We start from the raw sequence: 22,591 nt of genomic DNA on the forward strand, positions 1-22,591 counted from the left end.
GTTTTTGCAGTCCATGATATAATATAGTTTTAGCCTGGATCTTTTCATTTCCAAAAACTTTAGTAACCTTAATGCAGGATCATTATGTGAAAAAAAATATTTAAGTTAGATATAGCCATATTCGTACTGACCCAAGGAATCCTGTTACCAGGTCTGTTATGAATGAGTCACCGTAGGAGACAGACACAAAAATAGCAGCTAAGTCCAGAAAACCGGAGAAGTTGGCAACTATCAGATTGCAGACCCCTGAACCTAACAACACAACTAGCAGTAGCCGTGGGGGGTTCCTACGGTGCCCTAGACCCCTCGATCACAGCTGGAGAAACTAAATAGCCTAAAGACAGAAAAAGGAAATCTAAACTGCCCCAGAGCAGACCCCAAAGTAAAAGGCAGCCCCCAACATATAATGACGGTGAAGCAAGATGAAAAAACACACACACACACAGATAGAAAGATAGGCTGAGCAAACAATGGGGCCCAAGCTTACTAAAAATAGGACAGGATAGGACAGCTGCTGTCTGCAATCTGCAAAAAACCCTAAAAAGACAATAGCCAACAGGCTGATATGGAAAAAGGCCCTGAAGCAGCTAGACTTCAAAAACTATATCAGCACTCAGGTATTTTCTGAAGACAGAGCTAAAGGAATTCAGATCACCCCAGCAAGGAATGACAGAAATCCAGCAAAACAAAGACAACGTACAAATGCAAATGGAAGAGCAGAAAACTTAGCTTTTGGAGAGCAGGAATTCAGACTGGTATCCAAGGATCCCACAGAGAAATCACCCGCAGAGCAGGAGGGCGTGGACAGCCTTATATCCAGTCAGAAACTCCACTCAGCCAATCATCATCATTAGACCCAGATGCCTGATAATCAGGCTCACTATCTTTCTTTACTAGAAGAGGGAGTTCATCGGGCCTCAGTGGTACAGGGGAAAATGAACGCACAACACAGGTCATTTTTACCACACAATGCAGTAACCAAAAAATAAAGCTGTCTTAGCATTTCACCCTACTTGGAACTTTCTTCCTTTTTTCAATACATTACATAGTATAGAGATTAGTATCACAAAAAAACTTTAACGCCTGTATTTTTCGCTTTGTAAGATGCACTTTTTTTCCCCTAAATTTGGGGGGAAAATAGGAGTGCGTCTTACAATGCGAATATACCTTATCTGTGCTGCCGCTGCGGGTGTCTGGTGCTTGCCGCCATGCTCTGTCCCTCAGTGCTTGCCGCGTTCTGTCCCCCTGTGCTTGCCACCGCCGCTGCTGCGCTCTGTCCCATGCTGCGTGGGGGGCTCTGCCGTTCCACCAATGCCTGCCTGTGCGGTGGGTTCCTTCTGGGAAAATGGCCGCTGCGCATGCGCAGATGGAGATCAGCGCTGAAATCTCTTCTCCCGAGCGAAACCCGGCAACACTGGGGACATAGCACAGCGGCAGTATCGGACACCCGCTGCGGCGCGCCACACATCAAAACACCCCCTCATCCCAGCAGCAACGTTCCACTCCTGTCTCCACCAGCAGCGACCTTGGGACCCCGCTTCACCCCCGGTAAGCAATAAGATGCATGGATTTTAAGAAGTACCACCATTTTCGTAAAAAAAAGTTTTTTCCTATTTGTCTCCTCAAAATTTGGGTGCGTCTTATAAAGCGAAAAATACGGTAAATGTTCTACAGTTGCACATACAGAAAATTAATGTTTTATAGCACTTGCAAGAAAAGAAGTAAAAAACACAAAACTAAACTAAAAAAATTGGCATGGTCTGCAAGGGGTTGAAGATTTCCACATATAACAGCTAAGTCGACAACCATGAGGTAGTGAGAATGCCCCAGCTGAGGATTATTCTGTAATAAAGGAATATGTCACGTCGCCGTCAGACTCGGGGCCTGCTGTCCCGGCCTTGGCCACTAGGAGGCGCCGGACTGTCACATCGCCGTCAGACTCGGGGCCTGCTGTCCCGGCCTCGGCCACTAGGAGGCGCCGGACTGTCACATCGCTGTCTGACTCGGGGCCTGCTGTTCCTGCCTCGGCCACTGGGAGGCGCCGTGGTTCTCCCCCGAGTGATGGCGGCGACAGAGAAGGGGCTCCTGCGCAGGCATCTGGTGGACGCAGGCTCCGCTCCTCTGTCAGTCATGAAGGGGTTGGTGCATCACCATCTGGCCTGGTCCTGGGGGCTGTCCTGATGACATCAGTCCGGGAACCTGGTCTTGCAAGCCGCTGGATATATTCTTGGTTCCCCTGTGTGCTACGGTTTGCTATTGTTTGACTCTGACCTCAGCCTGGATTTCTGACCCCTCTACTGCCTGACGATTTTGTACCTCTGCTACTCTCCTGGTTTGTGACCTAGGCCTGGATATTCGTCTCTGCTACTGCCTGCCGTTTTTGTACCTCTGCTACTCTCCTGGTTTGTGACCTTGGCCTGGATATTCGACTCTGCTACTGCCTGCCGTTTTTGTACATTTGCCACTCTCCCGTTTTGTGACCTTGGCCTGGACTGTCTACTCTGCCACTGCCTGCCGATTCGGTACCTCCGCTGCTCTCCCAATTTCTGTCTACGTTTTGGTTCCCTGCCTTTTTCCCTTGGCGACCGTCCTGCTCTGGTCCACTGCTCCTCTAGACAGCCACCCCCTGGGGTTCCACTGTTTAGGCACATCAGGGGCTCTGCAAATGGAACATGACGCCCGCAGACCATTCCATCAAAGTCTGCATTCCAAAACGTCATTACTTCCCCTTCGAGCCCCGACGAGTGCCCAAACAGTAGTTTTCTCTCACATATGGGTTATCAGCATACTCAGGACAAATTGGACAACAACTTTTGGGGTCCAATTTCTCCTGTTACCCTTGGGAAAATTAAAAATTGGGGACTAAGAAATCATTTTTGTGGAAAAAAAAATATTTTTTTTTCACGCCCAGGCATTATTAACTTTAACGAAACATTTGGGGGTTCAAAGTGCTCACCACACATTTAGATAAGTTCCTTAGGGGGTCTAGTTTCCAAAATGGTGTCATTTATGTGGGGTTGCCACTGTTTAGGCACATCAGGCGCTCATCAAAAGCGACATGACGTCCGATCTCAATTCCAGCCAATTTTAGGTTGAAAAAGTCAAACGGCGCTCCTTCCCTTCTGAGTCCTGGCATGTGCCCAAACAGTGGTTCCCCCCAACATATTGGGTATCAGCGTACTCAGGACAAATTGGACAACAACTTTTGGGGTCCAATTTCTCCTGTTACCCTTGGGAAAACAAAATATTGGGGACTAAATGATCATGTTTGTGGGAAAAATATGATTTTTTATTTTCACGCCCAGGCGTTATAAACTTCTGTGAAGCCCTTGGGGGTTCAAAGTGCTCACCACACATCTAGATAAGTTCTTAATGGGGTCTAGTTTCCAAAATGTGGTCACTTGTGGGTGGTTTCCACTGTTTAGGCACATCAGGCGCTCATCAAACGCGACATGGCGTCCGATCTCAATTCCAGCCAATTTTAGGTTGAAAAAGTCAAACGGCGCTCCTTCCCTTCTGAGCCCTGCCATGTGCCCAAACAGTGGTTCCCCCCCCCCCCACACATATTGGGTATGAGCGTGCTCAGGACAAATTAGACAACAACTTTTGGGGTCCAATTTCTCCTGTTACCCTTGGGAAAATAATAAAAATTGTTGCTAAAAGATCATTTTTGTGACTAAAAAGTTAAATGTTCATTTTTTCCTTCCACGTTGCTTCAGCTCCTGTGAAGCACCTGAAGGGTTAATAATCTTCTTGAATGTAGTTTTGAGTAGCTTGAGGGGTGCAGTTTTTAGAATGGTGTCCCTTTTGGGTATTTTCCGTTGAAGCGTTCCAGAGTTATAACCTCATAAATGGACAGTGATCAGAATTGTAAAAATTGGCCCGGTAATGAACGTGCAAACCACCCTTGGGGGTAAAGGGGTTAAGCACATCAGGGATTCTTCAAATGCGACATGAAAACCGCAGACTATTCCATCAAAGTTTGTGTTGCAAAATGTTACTCCTTCCTTTCTGAGCCCTGCTGTGTCCCCAAACAGTAGTTTTCCCTCACATATGGGTTATTGGCATACTCAGGAGAAACTGCACAACTTATTTTGAGGTACATTTTCTTGTGTTACTTTTGTGAAAATAAAAAATTTGGGACTAAAAGAATATTTTTTGTGGAAAAAATGATTTTTTATTTTCACGGCTCTACATTATAAACTTTTGTGAAGCACCTGGGGGTTTAAGGTGGTCACCACACATCTAGAATACATTCCTTGAGGGGTCTAGTTTACAAAATGTGGTCACTTGTGGGTTTGCCACTGTTTAGGCACATCAGGGGCTCTCCAAACACAACATGGCATCCGGTAATGATTCCAGCAAATTTTGCACCCAATAAATCAAATGGCGCCCCTTCCCTTCCGAGCCCAAACAGTAGTTTTCATCCACATATTCGGTACTTGGCGTACAAGTTTTGGTGTCCATTTTCTCCTGTTACTCTGTGAAAATAAAAAAATTGGGGTCTAAATTTTAATGTTTGTGAAATATAATTTCTCCTTGCGGAGACTGACATGCTAAGCATGCCGAGATGTGGAGACTTAAAGTTCCAAAGTTTTAATTTTTTTCTGTGATTTCATACTCCAGGTGAGAAAATCTTTTAACTTGATTTATGACAAAATGTATATGGTCCATGTTAATTTTATTGGCCAGTTATTGACTTATGCTTACCAGGAAGTTAAAAAAATGCTACCAACTTACCAGCTAGCTTGGAGGTAGCCAAAACAGAAAAGGGTTCCAAGGCATCCCTGATATTGTTTCTTTAACAGAGAATTGCACTTTGATGCAAGGAGTCTCAAGGTCACCCCAGGTATTACAGTTTGTAATCTATAGTCCTTTAATTTACAGTCCAACATGGTCAAAATATTAGGTTATGTCACAAAAACCATGTTGCAAAAATTAGTATATCCTAATGAAAGTTTTAAGAGTAAAGCTAAGGTTTAGATTTCAAGATTCCAAGTAATAAGAATTCGAGTACAGGTAAGTATAATTATTGAGTATTATAAAAGAGTTCCTTAACAGAGAAAATCCCCTTACTTAACAGCCAGAATAATGTAGCAAAAGTGATGCAAAAAAAAAAAAAAAAACGAACTGCAACCATCTCACATTGACCTCTGGGCCGACCATGGAAGTTAACATCTAAACAGGAGCATCTTCTTATTAGAAAGGTTGAAGAAAATCGATATTCATGTTCACTGCAGTTAGTTAAAGAAACAGAAAGCCAAGCCAGGGTTAGAAGACTTGGTGTTATCCTTAAAAATCATGGAGGTCATACAAAATACTAGATGTAGCAGCTTTTGATGTGGGGTATATTTATTTCTGCATCAACTAATTTTAGTAAAATTGAATATTTTGTAATGAAAGTTATATTATTAAGCTCACTTTCATGTTATGGTTTAAAAAAATGTTCAATTAAATTCAGTTTTGGCAAAATTTTTGAAATTGTTCTTGTGTTCAGTGAGATATTGAATAAAATCTTATTTTCTAAGGAGGTCTACTCATTTATGCTGAACACTGTATATATATCATAAAATATATAATATTTAAAAATGCATATGCTACTAAGGTTATGATAGATAGTAATAATGGTTTCATTTTTGACAGATGACTTTACCAGGGGATCAGAGGCACATATATCTTCAGATGTTATAGCAGATGATCGTGGTATCGCACCAGATCCATATGAAGAACATGCCATTATTCCAGTAATCCTTCCAGCCCTTCACTGCAAAGATCCATCATCTGATACTTTTCAACAGCTCCTATCTTCTGACTCATCACAGAATATGAAGCAAAATAAAGATAACAGATCAGATAGTAAACATCAAAGAACTCACACAAAAAAGAAGTCGTATATATGTTCGGAATGTGGGAAATGTTTTAATCAGAAATCTCATCTTGTGACACATCAAAGAAGGCACACAGGGGAGAAGCCATTTTCATGTTCAGAATGTGGGAAATGTTTTAATCAAAAAACAAATCTTGTTACACATCTGAGAGGTCACACAGGGGAGAAGCCATTTTCTTGTTCCCACTGTGGAAAATGTTTTACAAAGAAATCTGATCTTGTTAAACATGAGAGAATTCACACAGGGGAAAAACCATTTTCATGTTCAGAATGTAAGAAATGTTTTAAAGACAAATCAACTCTTGCTAGACATAAGAAAATTCACACTGGGGAGAAGTTATTTTCATGTTCTGTATGTGGGAGATGTTTTTCTCAGAAATCTGATCTTGCTAAACATCTGATAACTCACACAGAGAAGAAGCCATTTTCATGCTCAGAATGTGGGAAATGCTTTAAACAGAAATCGAATCTTGATACACATCTGAGAATTCACACAGGAGAGAAGCCATTTTCATGTTCAGAATGTGGGAAATGTTTTACAGACAAATCAACTCTTTTTAGACATCAGAGAATTCACACAGGGGAGAAGCCATTTGCATGTTTAGAATGTGGGAAATGTTTTTCAAAAAAAATAAATCTTGTTAGACATCAGAAAATTCACACAGAGGAGAAGCCATTCTCATGTTTAGAATGTGAGAAATGCTTTAAAGCCAAATCAGCTCTTATTACACATCAGAGAAATTACCATGGCAGTATTTGACGCCACGCACTTGATGTACAGTGCCTAAGATGACAGGTTGCAGGTTGCGGGCAGAATCAAGAACAAGAAATGCATTATTTATTTATATTTTTTTACATAAGTCTCCCTCTGACTTCCGTTGGACTGGACCAGCATCTCCTGGGAGAGGGATAGGAGTTTTAGGCTTCCATTGCTGAGAGGCAGTGTGAAACAGATCTCTAGAAGCTCAGTGCCCAAGTCTCCTAAGCTGTGCACTTTCCTGGGTTTTTTTGAGCAATCCGTGGGGTCTTAAGAAAACCCCAAATCTGTTTGCAATAAGGAGGATGAAAAATGCTAAAAAAAAAAGTGTTTCGAAATTTTAGTAAAAATATGAAATTTCACTTAATTTAAACTAAGGTTCCTGAGGTCAACTCCTGAAAAAAAAAAATCTCCATAGTATTATCTCTCGTGCACTGAATTTAAGGTTGACAAAGACAGGTAACAATCTTTTGGTATTTGCCACACCAACACTCATCTATCAGAGGGCGGCCAGATATAGAATTGTAAGTTGTCACTCCAGAGAACATTCCAGAAATGTCCACAACTCTAAAATCCAATGGGAGCCTGTTTTACATCACTGCATCTGATGCTTGGCTTTGTGCTTGGAGATGTAAGGCTTAAATGCAACTACATAGCCATGAAATCCCATGTCCTAAAGCTCACAATGCCGTTTTTGTACTAATGTTAAATTTAAATGAAATGTAGGAAAGTGCAAATATTGAGTCAGCAAAGCTCTATCAACATTTATAAATCATGTACTTCAGAACTCAGTAATCCCACTTTGTGACTTTACGGTTGAGCTGCTGTGGTTTCTAAACACTTCCGTATTTTATTATCACTCACAGTTGATCCTGGAATATTTAGGAGGCAAACAAATTTCACAAACAGCCTTTTTGCAAGAGTAGCATCCTATTAGAGTAGCATGCTTTGATCAAGTTGCTTAAAGGGAATTTGTCACCCCTTTTTTCGAATATGAGCTGCGACCACCGCCATCAGGGGCTTATCTACAACATTCTGTAATGCTGTAGATAAGCCCCCGATGTAACCTGAAAGATAAGAAAAATGAGTTAGATTATACACACCCAGGGGCGGTCTGGATCCGGTCTTGGTCCGATGGGTGTCGCGGTCCGGTCCGGCGCCTCTCTTCTTCATATGATGCCATCCTCTTCTTTCCTTCCTGTCGTGACTCCTATGCAGGGGCACTGCTCACCCGTCACCCGTTTTTTGCCCTTTCAACTGCCCGCATAGACATCGGGGGCTTATCTACAGAATTCTGTAATGCTGTAGATAAGCCTCCGATGTAACCTGAAAGAGAAGAAAAACACGTTATATTATACTCACCGAGGTGGGCGGTCCGGTCTGATGGGTGTTGCGGTCCGGTCCGGTACCTCCCTTCTTCATGCGATGACGTCCTCTTCTCCCGTCCTGTAATGGCGCAGGCGCACTGCTCTGCCCTGTTGAGCAGGCGTTGGGAGCGGTCCGGCGCCTGCGCACTGTAGTATTTTGCTCTGCCCTCAACAGGGCAGAGCAGTGCGCCTGCGCAGCAGCCACAACAGGAAGGAAAGAAGAGGACGGCATCGTATGAAAATGGGAGGCGCCGGACCGGACAGCGACACCCATCGAACCGGACCGCCCCCCTCCGGTGAGTATAATCTAACTTTTTTTCTCATCTTTCAGGTTACATCAGGGGCTTATCTACAGCATTACAGAATGCTGTAGATAAGCCCCTGATGTCGGTGCCGGCGGCTCAAATTCGAAAAAAGGGGTGACAAATTCCCTTTAAACAATGACCCCTTCTTTTTCTTATCAATGGCCATGTGCTTTGTTTTATACAGCTGTGGCAATATGACCAAATAAAAATCCTTAAATTAGTGATTAGAGATGTAGTCCCATATTTTTGTCTCTACAGTGTACAGTATGAGGCCTACAGATTATTAGTACACAGATGAGTAACTTTACATTTATACACATTGAATATCATCTGTTATGATTGGTTCACCGAGGAGGAAAACAAAACCAAGCTAAGTCACAGAAAACCAGAGAGGTTGGTAACTACGCGGATTGCAGATCCCTGATCCTAACCACACAACTAACAGCAGCCGTGGAGCGTACCTACGATGATTCTAGACGGCTCGTCACAGCAGGAGGACTAAATAAGCCTAAAGCAAGAAAAGGGGAAATCTAAACTGCCCCAGAGCAGACCCCAAAGGAATAGACAGCCCCCACACATGTATTGACGGTGAAACAAGATGAAAGCACAAACAGGTAGGAAAATAGGCTGAGCAAACGATGGGGCCCACACTAACTAGAAAGGACAGGAAAGGAAAGATACTGTCTGCAAAAATGTCCAACACTTCTGATAGCAAAAAAAACCCTGAAGTCACTAGACTTCACCCACTATATCAGCACTCTGGCATATTCTGATTGTGACGGGAGTATTCTCCAGAGCAAGGAGGGACAACAGGCCTGGGAACGATCCAACAGATTTATTGACCAGAAAACAGGAACAACACGAAGGTAATTTGCAGAGTCCCAAAATAAGTCCACAGGAAACTGATTCGGGGGCACCTCCCGACAATCCTTGTGCCAGATCACAAAACCATAGTCCTTTTAGAGTCCCAGAAATCCACCATGATCACACAGAGGCCGAGGCTTCCTCAGACAGCCTCGTCCTCTTTCAGCATCCAACTCACATCTGACTGAGTTGCACAGGGATCTAGTGTCTCTGCTCCTGGATCAGCCCATGTGTGTAGTGGAGGAGGGTTCCACTCCTATGCAATGGTTTGGCCCACAGCAATGCACCGCTGTGTCTACGAGGAGGTGCACTTAAAGTAGTCCTCGGCTTACTAAACAATAGCTAATCTCTCCCAATCTGTTGACCAAGTTAATTACATTATAGTCTCAGGAATGAAGTCAGGTTAGTTACAGCCAATAGAACCAGAGAACAATTACGTGGCATATTATACAAATACAGGACAGGGAAAAATATATACATCATGACATTCCCTTCCCCTCCCAATTTGTGTACGTACTAGGGACCTCTACAGGTCACTGGTTAAGTACACACAGGCATGGCTGACTAGACTCAGGGCTCCTCCTGCCTGGACAGTCCATCTGCATTCTGGTGTTGGCTGCCTCTTCTATACTGTATGGTAAAGTTATAGGGTTGCAGAGCCAGGCTCAATCGTAGTAAGCGTCCATTGTCACCAGAGACTCTGTTCAGCCAGGTGAGGGGATTGTGATCAGTAACCACAGTGAATTCTCGTCCATACAGATATGGCCTTAGTTTCCTAAGGGCCCACACTACAGCCAGACATTCTTTTTCAACAGTTGCATAGGCCACTTCTCGGTCCAGCAGTTTCCTGCTAAGGTAGGCGATGGGGTGTTCGTCCCCAGTTGCATTCACCTGGCTGAGGACAGCCCCCAGTCCATAAGCAGAGGCGTCCGTCTGCACAATGAATCTCCTCTTGTAATCTGGAGCAGCCAGAACAGGGTCGCAGACCAGGGTGTCCTTCAGCTGGTTAAAAGCCTCATCACAGGCTGGAGTCCAGATCACCAGCCGGGGCATCGTTTTCTTGGTCAGGTCGGTAAGAGGCTTGGACACAGTGCTGAAATGAGAAACACATTTTCGGTAATAACTGGCAGTGCCCAAAAAAAAACCAACTTGTTTCTTAGTTTTGGGTACAGGCCAGTCTCTAATAGCCTGGATTTTGGCAGGTTCAGGACGGAGCTTCCCTCCTCCTACTCTATGCCCTAGGTACTGGACTTCACCCATCCCCAATTGGCATTTATCTGATCGAATGGTTAGGCTTGCTGCAAGAAGCAGGTCAAGAATAACGTCTACTTGGTTCAGATGTTCCTCCCACGTCTGGCTGAAGATGGCGATATCATCCAAGTAGGCACAAGCAAAGTCACCACATCCCCGGAGGATCTGGTCCACCATTCTCTGGAAGGTGGCCGGGGCATTCTTCATTCCAAAGGGCATATTTAGGAATTCATACAAACCAAAGGGGGTTATAAAAGCGGACCGTTCTCTCCCCTCCTCCGTCAGAGGGATTTGCCAGTATCCCTTACTGAGATCCAAGATAGTGACATATCGGGATCCAGCCAGTCGGTCTAGAAGTTCGTCAATACGAGGTATTGGGTAAGGATCACTGACGGTATGGTCGTTTAGTCGTCGATAGTCCACACAAAATCGAGTACTCCCATCCTTCTTGGGTACTAACACCACAGGAGAGGCCCAAGGGCTATGGGAGGCCTGGATTACCCCAAGCTGTAACATCTCCAGTTCGTGCTGCATGGTGTTTCGAACTGATTCAGGTACCCAGTAAGGAGCCTGTTGTATGGGACGGATGCCCTGAGTGTCCACATGATGTTGGGTGACGGTGGTTCGACCTGGTTGGGATGAGAAAGCAGCACGTCTCTGTTGAAGCACTCCCAGCATCTGGTTTTTCTGCAAGGAATCCAGGTGATCTCCCAGAGGAACCTGTTCCACAGTGGATGGGGCTCTCGCTGCTTCCACGAGATCAGGTAGGGAGTCCTCATCCTCTTGACCGTCCTCTGAAGCTAGCCGACAGCTTGCTATCATTGGAAGGGTCCGGTCATGGTACTCCTTAATCATATTCACATGGACAGTCTTTTGTCTTAGCCCCTGATCATCTAAAGCAAGAAGGTAATTGGTGTCATTCAGTTTTCTGAGAACCCGGAAGGGACCCTCCCATGTTGTCTGCAGTTTATTCTGCCGATGGGGAACAATCATTAAGACCTGTTGTCCTTCTACAAACTCCCGGTAGCGTGCTTTACGGTCATACTGTTAGGCGTCGGATTCCTGGCACTGCACAGCGGGAATCCAGAGCCAGACATCCTGCGGTCTCCCATTCTCCTCCGACCGCTCGGACTCCTCAGCAATCTCGGCGAACCAGGCATTCCCCGCAGACTCGTTCTGTGAGCCTGGATGTTGTTGCCACCTCTGGTGCAGCAATGGTAGCGCAACCTGCTTTGCAGGGAACTGCTCCTGAGGCTAAGTCCTCGTGCCGTGCTACTGGGCATGCCTGCAACTCGTCCTCTCAGTGGAGAGCAGGGGTCACATGTGCAGGTCCTATGTCGGATCTGATTGGTCCTTCCTAAAGTACTGGAAGGTCCCGGAAGCGCATGGCTATAAAAAGCCTGCATGGCGGCTCGGCCATGCGCTAGTGTAGCATATTATGCTGTGTGTGTATGGTGATGGATGCATGGACTGGTGACTGACTTATTATGAAACCCCTTCCCTTGGATATTACGAATGGTGACAGTATTTTGGGTTAGTCAGCTCCAGCTTGTGGCAAGCTACACGCCACTGAGCCTTCCTCACCTACGCTAGCGTCCGTCGGCGCCCGGCTCCTCCAGCACCGTCGCTTAGCGGTTTCAGTTACGGCTGCGCTGCAGTAGCAGCAGCTTTTGGTGTTCGCGGCTGCGAAGCCACACGCCGGCTGACCTGTGCAGCGAACAGGTTCAGTCTTCACGTCTATTTCATATTTAGGAGTCTCTGTGACTCAACAGAGTCCGCCCTCAGGCTCTCGGGTGACGTTAACCCGAGCGCTGTTTCGCACTCCCAGCGTATCTGCCATTGTCCAGCAGCGGTCTTGTCATCTACCGCACGGTGGACCCCGGGCGGCGAACGCGCCTATTATTTATATCTGGTGCATTCCGCCGACCCTAACATTACACTAGCGCCAGGGTCTGGCTGGCAATGGCAGACGTGCAGCAGCTGCAGCGCTAAATTCGGCAGCTGGAGAGCAGGTTGGCGGCTATTGAGAGCACCAACTCAGCTGCGAATGCTGCGCTGGCTGCTGCTCAGTCGCTGAGGCTGTCTCACGTGCGCCCACACTTTTGCCCCTGCCGACAATGTCTCGCCTCCCACTCCCCGATAAGTTTTCGGGTGATAGTGCCTCCTGTAGGGGATTCGTTAGTCAGTGCTCCATTCAGCTGTAGTTGCTGGCTGCATGGTTTCCTACGGAGCGGGCTAAGGTGGGATTTATTGTCTCTCTGTTGTCTGGCCGGGCACTACAGTGGGCCACGCCATTGTGGGAACGTGATGATCCCGTGGTACAGGGGGCTGCTCAGTTCCTCGCGGCTCTGAAGCAAGTCTTCTTGGGACCACGGGTCACACACGATACGGCTCTCCAACTGTCATCCTTAACACAAGGGTCACTTTCGGTTAGCCATCATGCTGTCCAGTTTCGGACACTGGCTTCCGAGTTAGAGTGGCCGGACAAAGTGTTGGTCCCGGTGTTTTGGAGAGGCCTGGCTGAGCACGTAAAAGATGCTCTAGCTACTAGGGAAATTCCCACCAGTCTGGAGGAGTTGATCGCCGTTTCCACCCGCATTGACCTCCGCTTCACGGAGCGCGGGTTGGAACGAGCGCAATCCAGACGTAGGGTTAATTTGGCTCCCACCTTTACTGAGCCGCTGATATATCCCGCACAGGAGCTCCCTGCCTCTGAGCCTATGGAGGTGTCTCGCACCGGCACTAAGTCGCGTCCGATGCGGAGCTCTGTGCGCTGTTATCAGTGCCGACAGTTCGGCCACTCGGCTGGCACATGCCCTCAGCGGCCGAAAAGACGACCACGTTTAGTAGCCGTAGGTGGTGGTCAGTCCAAGGTGGGACCCTTTTCACCCAAACCGGTGTTCCGGGGTACATTAGATAGTGGGTCCTCCTCCTGGGAGGCAGAGGTCACCCTGGATTCCGGGGCCGAGGGGAACTTTATGTCCTCGACTTTTGCCCAGAGACACGCTATCCCTCTGGTGTTACTCTCCCAACCTCTGACCATCAGGGTGGTAAATGGAGCACCGTTACGTCTCAGGTGACCCATCAGACAGTCCCACTCATACTCTCTATTTCACCCTCACACCAGGAGACTCTGTCCCTGCTAATTATGCCCAATGGCATCGATCAGATGCTCCTCGGAGTTCCCTGGCTTCGTTGCCACTCCCCTCATATTGACTGGGCTTCGGGGAGGATACTGGGCTGGGGCAAGGACTGTGAGGGAAGGTGCCTGAGGGGCAGCATTCAGGTGGCTTCCACAGAAGTGCCTGCGGATCTCTCCGCGCTCCCCAAACCCTACCACCAGTACGCAGACGTCTTCTCTAAGAAGTCTGCGGAGACGCTCCCGCCGCACCGTTCCTATGATTGCCCGATTGATCTCCTGCCAGGCACAGAGCCTCCCCGAGGCTGTGTTTACCCCTTATCACTCCCTGAGACGGAGGCTATGTCCCAGTATATCCGGGAGAACCTGGCTAGGGGTTTCATCAGAAAATCTGTGTCACCAGCTGGTGCCGGGTTCTTCTTCGTACAGAACGGAGAGCTACGCCCCTGCATCGACTACCGAGGTCTCAATGCCATCACGGTTAAAAACAAATACCCCCTACCGTTGATCTCGGAGTTATTTGACAGGTTGCGGGGGGCCCGGATCTTTACTAAATTAGATCTGCGGGGTGCATACAACCTGATCCGCATTCGCGAGGGAGACGAATGGAAGACAGCTTTTAATACCAGGGATGGCCATTACGAATACCTGGTTATGCCCTTTGTAATGCGCCAGCTGTCTTCCAAGATTTTGTCAACGACGTCTTCCGCGACATGCTCTCTACCTCGGTGGTGGTCTATCTTCATGACATACTCATCTTTTCTCCAGATTTGACCACCCACCGGAGAGACGTCTGCAGGGTATTTGACCGTCTGCGGGCGAACTCGTTATTTGCCAAGCTGGAGAAGTGCCAGTTTGAGCAGGAGTCCTTGCCGTTCCTGGGCTATATCATCTCGGCCCAGGGGCTGGCCATGGATCCGGCCAAACTACAAGCGGTAATGGACTGGCAGGAACCCCATTCCCTCAAAGCGGTGCAGCGCTTTTTGGGGTTCGTAAATTACTACCGCCAGTTCATACCACACTTTTCCACACTGGTGGCTCCTTTGGTTGCTCTCACCAAGAAAGGAGCTAACCCCAATGCTTGGTCAGAACATGTCTCCAAGGCCTTCTCGGCTATAAAATCACATTTTGCTGGCGCTCCCATATTACATCGTCCCGATGTGGATAAGCCGTTTATCCTTGAGGTAGACGCTTCTTCCGTCGGTGCAGGAGCAGTCCTTTATCAAAAGGATGCTCAAGGTCGGAAGCACCCCTGCTTCTTCTATTCCAAGACCTTCTCACCGGCGGAGAAAAATTACTCCATCGGCGACAGGGAGCTGCTAGCCATGAAGTTGGCCTTTTCTGAGTGGAGACATCTCCTGGAGGGAGCCCGGTTTCCCTTTCTGGTATACACGGACCATAAAAACCTGGTCTATCTACAGACGGCCCAACGCCTGAATTCCCGTCAGGCCAGGTGGTCGCTCTTCTTCTCACGATTCCGCTTCACCCTCCACTACCTCTCTGGAGAGAAGAACGTCCGTGCGGATGCTCTCTCACGTTCAGTGGTCTCAGCGGAAGAAGGAGAAGCGGAGCCTCGGTTAATTCTCCCGCCGGAGAGTTTTACGACCATGGCTCCAGTTGCCCTCGAGGCGGTACCACCGGGCAAGACCTTGGTGCCTCCTCAGCTACGGCCGGAGGTCCTTGCCTGGGCACATACCTCCAGAGTGGGTGGCCATTTTGGTAAAAAACGGACCGCCGAACTCCTGGCAAGGTCATATTGGTGGCCACATATGGCTCGAGATGTCAAGGAGTACGTGCAAGCGTGTGTTTCGTGTGCTCGGAACAGACCCTCTAGACAGAGGCCGGCGGGGCTGTTGTTTCCCCTGCCAGTGGCGGATAGACCTTGGGAGATGGTTGGCATGGACTTCATAGTTGGCCTGCCCAAGTCTGGTGGCAGTACGGTCATCTGGGTGGTCACCGACCATTTTTCCAAAATGGTGCATCTGGTGCCACTCGCACGCCTGCATTCCGCTCGAGGTCTGGCCACCTTGTTCATTAAACACGTATTCCGTTTGCATGGCATGCCGGACAAAATCGTGAGTGACCGCGGTCCCCAGTTTGCGTCTCGTTTTTGGAGAGAGCTCTGCAGTTTACTCAGCATCGAGCTAAATCTATCCTCCGCTTACCATCTCGAGATGAATGGCTTGGTCGAGAGAGCCAATCAGACCTTGGTCACCTATTTACGGCATTTTGTCTCTGCCAGGCAGGATGACTGGGCATTCTTGCTATCTTGGGCTGAATTTGCCCTAAACAATGCGGTGGCCGATTCCACTGGTCAGACGCCCTTTCTTCTAAACTATGGTCAACATCTACGTGTCCCTGTCCCGATGCCAGTGTCCTCCACCGACTCCAGGGTGGCAGACTGGGCAGTGGAGGCCCGGGACATTTGGGATCGCACTCAGGATGCTATCCGGGCATCTAAAGAAAGGATGAGGGCGTCCGCCGACACGCATCGGCGGCCCGCGCCAAGCTTCTCCCCTGGCGACATGGTATGGCTCTCCACCCGAAACATTAAACTGCGGGTTGAGTCTCCCAAGTTCGCACCGCGATACATTGGACCATTCAAGGTCCTCGAGCGACTTAGCTCGGTGGTCTACCGCCTGGCTCTTCCTCCACATTTGGCCATTTCGGACGTGTTCCATGTGTCCCTCCTCAAACCAGTTCACATGGTCCGGTTTTCTGAGTCATCTGCCGGGTCATCAGACTTATCGTCTGATGAGTTTGAGGTTAATGCCATCGTGGGGCGCAGGTTTGTCCGTGGCAAAAAATTTTATTTGGTGGACTGGAAGGGTCATGGGCCCGAGGCTCGGACCTGGGAGCCGGTGGAAAATATTCATGCACCGCTCCTGATCGTGGCGGGGGGGGGCCCTAGGAGGTGGGTAATGTTAGGCGTCGGATTCCTGGCAGTGCACAGCAGGAATCCAGAGCCAGACATCCTGCGGTCTCCCATTCTCCTCCGACCGCTCGGACTCCTGCTCAGCAATCTTGGCAAACTAGGCATTCCCCGCAGACTCATTCTGTGAGCCTGGATGTTGTTGCCACCTCTGGTGCAGCAATGGTAGCGCAACCTGCTTTGCAGGGAACTGCTCCTGAGGCTAAGTCCTCGTGCCGTGCTACTGGGCATGCCTGCAACTCGTCCTCTCAGTGGAGAGCAGGGGTCACATGTGCAGGTCCTATGTCGGATCTGATTGGTCCTTCCTAAAGTACTGGAAGGTCCCAGAAGCGCATGGCTATAAAAAGCCCGCATGGCGGCTCGGCCATGCGCTAGTGTAGCATATTATGCTGTGTGTGTATGGTGATGGATGCATGGACTGGTGACTGACTTATTATGAAACCCCTTCCCTTGGATATTACGAATGGTGACAGTATTTTGGGTTAGTCAGCTCCAGCTTGTGGCAAGCTACACGCCACTGAGCCTTCCTCACCTACACTAGCGTCCGTCGGCGCCCGGCTCCTCCAGCACCATCGCTTAGCGGCTTCAGTTACGGCCGCGCTGCAGTAGCAGCAGCTTTTGGTGTTCGCGGCTGCGACGCCACACGCCGGCTGACCTGTGCAGCTAACAGGTTCAGTCTTCACGTCTATTTCATATTTAGGCGTCTCTGTGACTCAACAGAGTCCGCCCTCAGGCTCTCTGGTGACGTTAACCCGAGCGCTGTTTCGCACTCCCAGCGTATCTGCCATTGTCCAGCAGCGGTCTTGTCATCTACCGCACGGTGGACCCCGGGCGGCGAACGCGCCTCCTATTATTTATATCTGGTGCGTTCCGCCGACCCTAACACATACCATGTCTTCTGTCTGGTTTGAGCCATCCGCACATGACTCTGGGCAAAACTAGCAAGTTGGGCCAGGGTTTCTCGCAGCTTTAGGACATAAGGGACAACAGGGGCCCCTGTAACTTCAACTTGCCCCTCCCAGTATTCTTTGAGCAGGGTTAAGGGTCCTCGGACCTTTCTTCCATAGAGTAGTTCAAAGGGGGAGAACCCAGTGGACTCCTGGGGAACTTCCCGATAGGCAAACAAGAGATGGGGTAGGTACTTCTCCCAGTTTGAATCTCTGTCAGTGAAGGCCCTCAGCATATTCTTCAGAGTGCCATTGAATCGTTCACAAAGTCCATTTGTTTGGGGATGATACGGGGTCGTGCGGATCGCTCGTACTCCACAGGTGCGCCACAGACACTGGGCCAGCTCTGACATGAACTGGGAGCCTTGGTCCGACAAGATCTCACTGGGAAATCCTACTCTGGTGAAAATGGTAACCAGGGCCTCGGCCACCTTGGCTGCAGAAATACTTGACAAGGCCACCGCTTCTGGATATCGGGTGGCATAGTCCACAACAGTGAGAATGTACTGCTTTCCAGATTTACTTGGTTTAGCCAGAGGTCCAATGATATCAACAGCTACTCTTTGAAAGGGTTCTTCTATTATAGGGAGCGGTTGCAGGGGTGCCTTTGGGTGATCTCCGGGTCGCCCTCTACGCTGACATATGTCGCAAGTTCGGCAGAAATGCGCCACTGCTTGGGAAATCCCAGGCCAATAGAAAGATTGAGTCAATCGTCTCTCGGTGCAGGTTTTGCCTTGATGGCCAGCAGTAGGAATATCATGAGCAAGGTGTAATAGGGGAATTCTGTATTTCTGAGGAACAATCAGCTGTTTGCTATAAGTCCAGGGCTTATCTAGGGAGTCAGCATTGGTAACCCGATACAGAAGTCCATTTTCTCTGATAATTCTTTCCCCATTCTCCCCTAGCTGCCCTATTTCGGCTCGAGCTCTAAAACTAGCTAGGGTGGGGTCAGTCTCCACTTCTTGTCTAAACTGAACTTTATCCCAGGTAACATTCATATTATCCCCACAAGAAGAATTACTCACCGGCTGGTGACGGCGGTTCTGGTGGCCTCATTTCCATGGATGGGTTGTACACGTCCACATTTGCTGCTCTCTTGGCTTGACTTCAGGTTACCGCACCGACAAAGTGGCAATGAAGATTCCCCACATCATTTCCTAGAAGAACGTCTGCAGGGAGGCCGCTCATCACACCGACCACGCATTGTTTGGCCCCAAAGCCATAATCCAGGGTCACACTCGCTCTTGGAATATATCTCTGGGTACCTCCAGCCAATTCAATGGCAATTCCTGGTCCCTTTTGAATTGCTTCTGGTTGAATTACTCAGGGATCAGCTATGGTGAGAAAAGCCCCAGTGTCACGGAAGCCAACAACTTTTTGACCATCCAGCACGACCTCCTGTAGATGTTTGTGCTGAAGATCAGAAGAACAGGTGGCTGGGGCTCGCACCCCATAGACTCCTGGTAGGGAAGCCAGGATATCAGAGTCACTTGGCAAGTCATCAGGCACTGAATCCATCTCTTCTCCAGGTGAAGGGGTCTGTAGATAATGAACAGGCAAAGGCGGTCTGTAGGTGTTCTGCCTCCGTACACCTGGACATTGGAATTGCATATACCCGGGCTGCCCACATCCATAGCATCTGCACTCTGGGATTCTTCCTCCACGTCGTAGTCCCGAAGGTGGAGCAGGAGTAATGCGAGGCACAGTCACACGAAGGTCACCATGAGTTGATGGTCTAGTGGGATGGTGAATATTGGAGGCAGAAGGACCAGGGGCCGCCAGCGTTGGGGGGCTGGTAGTGTTTTTCTCCCTGAGTAGTAATTTTTTCCACTGAGGCTTGATGGTGAAAGCCTCATCAGCTAGAGCTGCAGCTTCCTCCACTGTTGCTGGTCTCCTTTCACGCACCCATTCCCGTATCTCAGTGGGGCACTTAAAATAAAACTGCTCTTTTAGGATGACCTGCAGGAACGTCTCCCAGGTTATGGCCTCCTCTGCCTCCAGCCAGCGATAACATATATGTTTGAGTTTGTGAGCATACATCTTGAAGGACACTTCCTCATCACAGGCTAAAGTACGGAACTGAGTCCTGTAAGTGTGTGGGGTCACAGCATAATGTTCTAGAATAGTCTGTTTAATCTCCGCATACTCACAGTTCCACCGAAGGTCCATAGCTCTATAGGCTGCGGCAGCTCCACCCTCTAAGAGCCCCACAAGATGTCGGACGCGCTCCCTTTCCGGGACTTCCATTAATCGACACTGAGGCTCAAAGTCCTGGAAGAAGCCCTCAATGTCACCGGAAGCCTCATTGAACGGCTTGAAGTCTTTGCGGGACACTCTGGGGAGTTCCCTCATGGGGGATACTGTGGGTACAGTCTGTCTGGAGCTTCTCGCTGCCTCCAAAGCGATCTCCCTCTCCAGCATTGCCCTCTCCTCCATCCTGCGCTGCCTCTCCTCGACTCTGCGCATGACCTCCCTCTTATCTTCTATGGTAGCCTCTTCTCCCAGCAAGGCCATCTCCTCCTCGTACCACACAACCCACTGACTTTTTTGGGTATTTACCTCCGGCTGCCGTCATTCCTCTCTTTGCTGTGAGGATCCTTCCTCAGCATCATCTTGCAGGCGAACTGCTTCCAAAGCCTCAATCAGCTGCTCCTTGGAGAGTCCCTTGTAGCTGACTCCCAGTTCACGGGCCTTTGTTTGTAGGTTCACCGCAGTCCAGTTCTTGTACTCTGCGGTGCTGGTTCCCGATGTTGATGGGCCGTTCTCCTCCATTCCTTCTGCTCCGATCCCACCGCTGCCAACCAGTTTGTGACGGGAGTATTCTCCAGAGCAAGGAGGGACAACAGGCCTGGGAACGATCCAACAGATTTATTGACCAGAAAACAGGAACAACACGAAGGTAATTTGCAGAGTCCCAAAATAAGTCCACAGGAAACTGATTCGGGGGCACCTCCCGACAATCCTTGTGCCAGATCACAAAATCATAGTCCTTTTAGAGTCCCAGAAATCCACCACGATCACACAGAGGCCGAGGCTTCCTCAGACAGCCTCGTCCTTCTCTTTCAGCATCCAACTCACATCTGACTGAGTTGCACAGGGATCTAGTGTCTCTGCTCCTGGATCAGCCCATGTGTGTAGTGGAGGAGGGTTCCACTCCTCCTATGCAATGGTTTGGCCCACAGCAAGGCACCGCTGTGTCTACGAGGAGGTGCACTTAAAGTAGTCCTCTGCTTACTAAACAATAGCTAATCTCTCCCAATCTGTTGACCAAGTTAATTACATTATAGTCTCAGGAATGGAGTCAGGTTAGTTACAGCTAATAGAACCAGAGAACAATTACGTGGCATATTATACAAATACAGGACAGGGAAAAATATATACATCATGACACTGATAACAGAGCAAAAAGAGGCCAATCTAATAAGGGAGAAAAAGCAAACTGGCACATACAGTAACATAAGAGTGGAAATTCAGCACAGCCCCAAACGGGGCTGGCTGACCACACAAAAACTGAATAGACAAAACCAAATCAAATGTGAACATTGGCAGAGAAAACTTAGCTTGAGAAGACAGGAACTGAGCTGGAAACCAAGACCTCAGGAGGCAGGAAAAAATCACCAGCATGGGAATAGGGAGTCGGCTGTCTTAAATCCAGTCTGAGACTCCAGATGTCCAATCGTCGTCCTCATTATCAGGTGGCAGGTCTCTGTTAATTAGATCAGCTTCATTACCTCCTGCCACCACCAGAGGGAGCCCAGAAAGAGAACTCACAATTCCTCTGTCAGCACAAACAGTTCCCTCACCAGAAACCAGAGGCAGACCAGAAAATGAGTTCGCAACAATCATCTGTCAAGTGCATGCCCAAACATTCACTTTTTCTAATTCTGTTTGTAACTTTTGAACATTGTGTAAAGACTGCACAATACTTGGTGTCATTTTCAAAAATAAAAAGAATGTGAACAATCCCGTCATCCACATCATTAATGCATATGTTAGTTGACCCAACAGCTGAACCGTGGATTTAACCATTTACGGTGGGGAAAGTAAGTATATGATACACTGCCGATTTTGCATGTTTTCCCACCTACAAAGAATGTAGAGGGTTGTAATTTTTATCGTATGTACACTTCAACTGTGAGAGACAGAATCTAAAAATAAAAGCAGAAAATCACATTGTATGATTAAATTGCATTTTATTGTGTGAAATAAATATTAGATCACCTACCAACCAGCAAGAATTCTGGCTCTCACAGGCCTGTGAGTTTTTCTTTAAGACTCCCTTCTACTCTGCACTCATTACTTCTATTAATTGAACCTGTTAAAATTTGTTACCTGTATAAAAGACACCTGTCCGCACATGCAATCAATCACTCCAACCTCTCCACCATGGCCCAGACAAAAGAGCTATCTAAGGACACCAGTGACAAATTTGTAGACCTGCACAAGGCTGGGATGGGTTACAGGTCACTAGACAAGCAGTTTGGTGAGAAGGCAACAACTGTTGGCACAAATATTAGAAAATGGAAGAAACACAAAATGACTGACAAACTTCCTCGGTGTTAGGGTTGGCGGAAATCACCAAATGAACTATAATAATAAGGTGCGTTCGCAATCTGGGGTCCATCATGCAGAGATGGAACCTGCTGCTAAGCAATGGCGGAACAATATAGCGGTTGAACACCGAAACACGCGGGTTAGATGTCACCCGGTGTGAATGGCGGTGAACTCTGTTACTTCACAGAGCCACAGCAACTACAAAATAGAACGCTGTTCCCTGTTAAATGTCACAGGGCTCAGCTGATAGCGCGAGTGAGGTCTCAGCTCAACCCCTAGAATGCAGGGACTCGAGTCTGACCGGACCCACAATGCGCACGGCGTAGCACAAGCGATGCCACTACTTGGCGCTGGTGCTAGGCACTGACTCTGCCTGCTACCTGCACTATCAGCCTAGGCATTAGCTGGCAGAGCTGAGCAACTCATGCATTCCAAGGGTAGGGGTTTAATAATGAGTCAGTCACCAGAGACAATCATACGTGAATACAGCACACACCACATGGTCTATACTAGCGTGCGGCTGTGAGATCCTTTTATAGATCCCAGTCTGCCAGGACCTTGCTAGTGGACCAATCTGGGCTCACTTGA

At 48.3% G+C, this 22,591-nt stretch overlaps 1 protein-coding gene across 1 annotated transcript in view; it reads left to right on the plus strand.

The window, feature by feature from the left end:
- LOC141051170 (uncharacterized) overlaps positions 1-22,591 on the plus strand; it is a 211,955-nt gene that overhangs the window by 62,531 nt on the left and 126,833 nt on the right. The window contains 1 exon segment of the mRNA XM_073548035.1: positions 5,644-6,639. Within this exon segment, the coding sequence (XP_073404136.1) occupies positions 5,644-6,639 (996 nt within the window).

Source organism: Dendrobates tinctorius, unplaced genomic scaffold (genome assembly GCF_039654945.1).
Source record: "Dendrobates tinctorius isolate UK_male_01 unplaced genomic scaffold, ASM3965494v1 ptg000155l, whole genome shotgun sequence".
In the NCBI taxonomy this organism is placed as follows: Eukaryota; Metazoa; Chordata; class Amphibia; order Anura; family Dendrobatidae; genus Dendrobates; species Dendrobates tinctorius.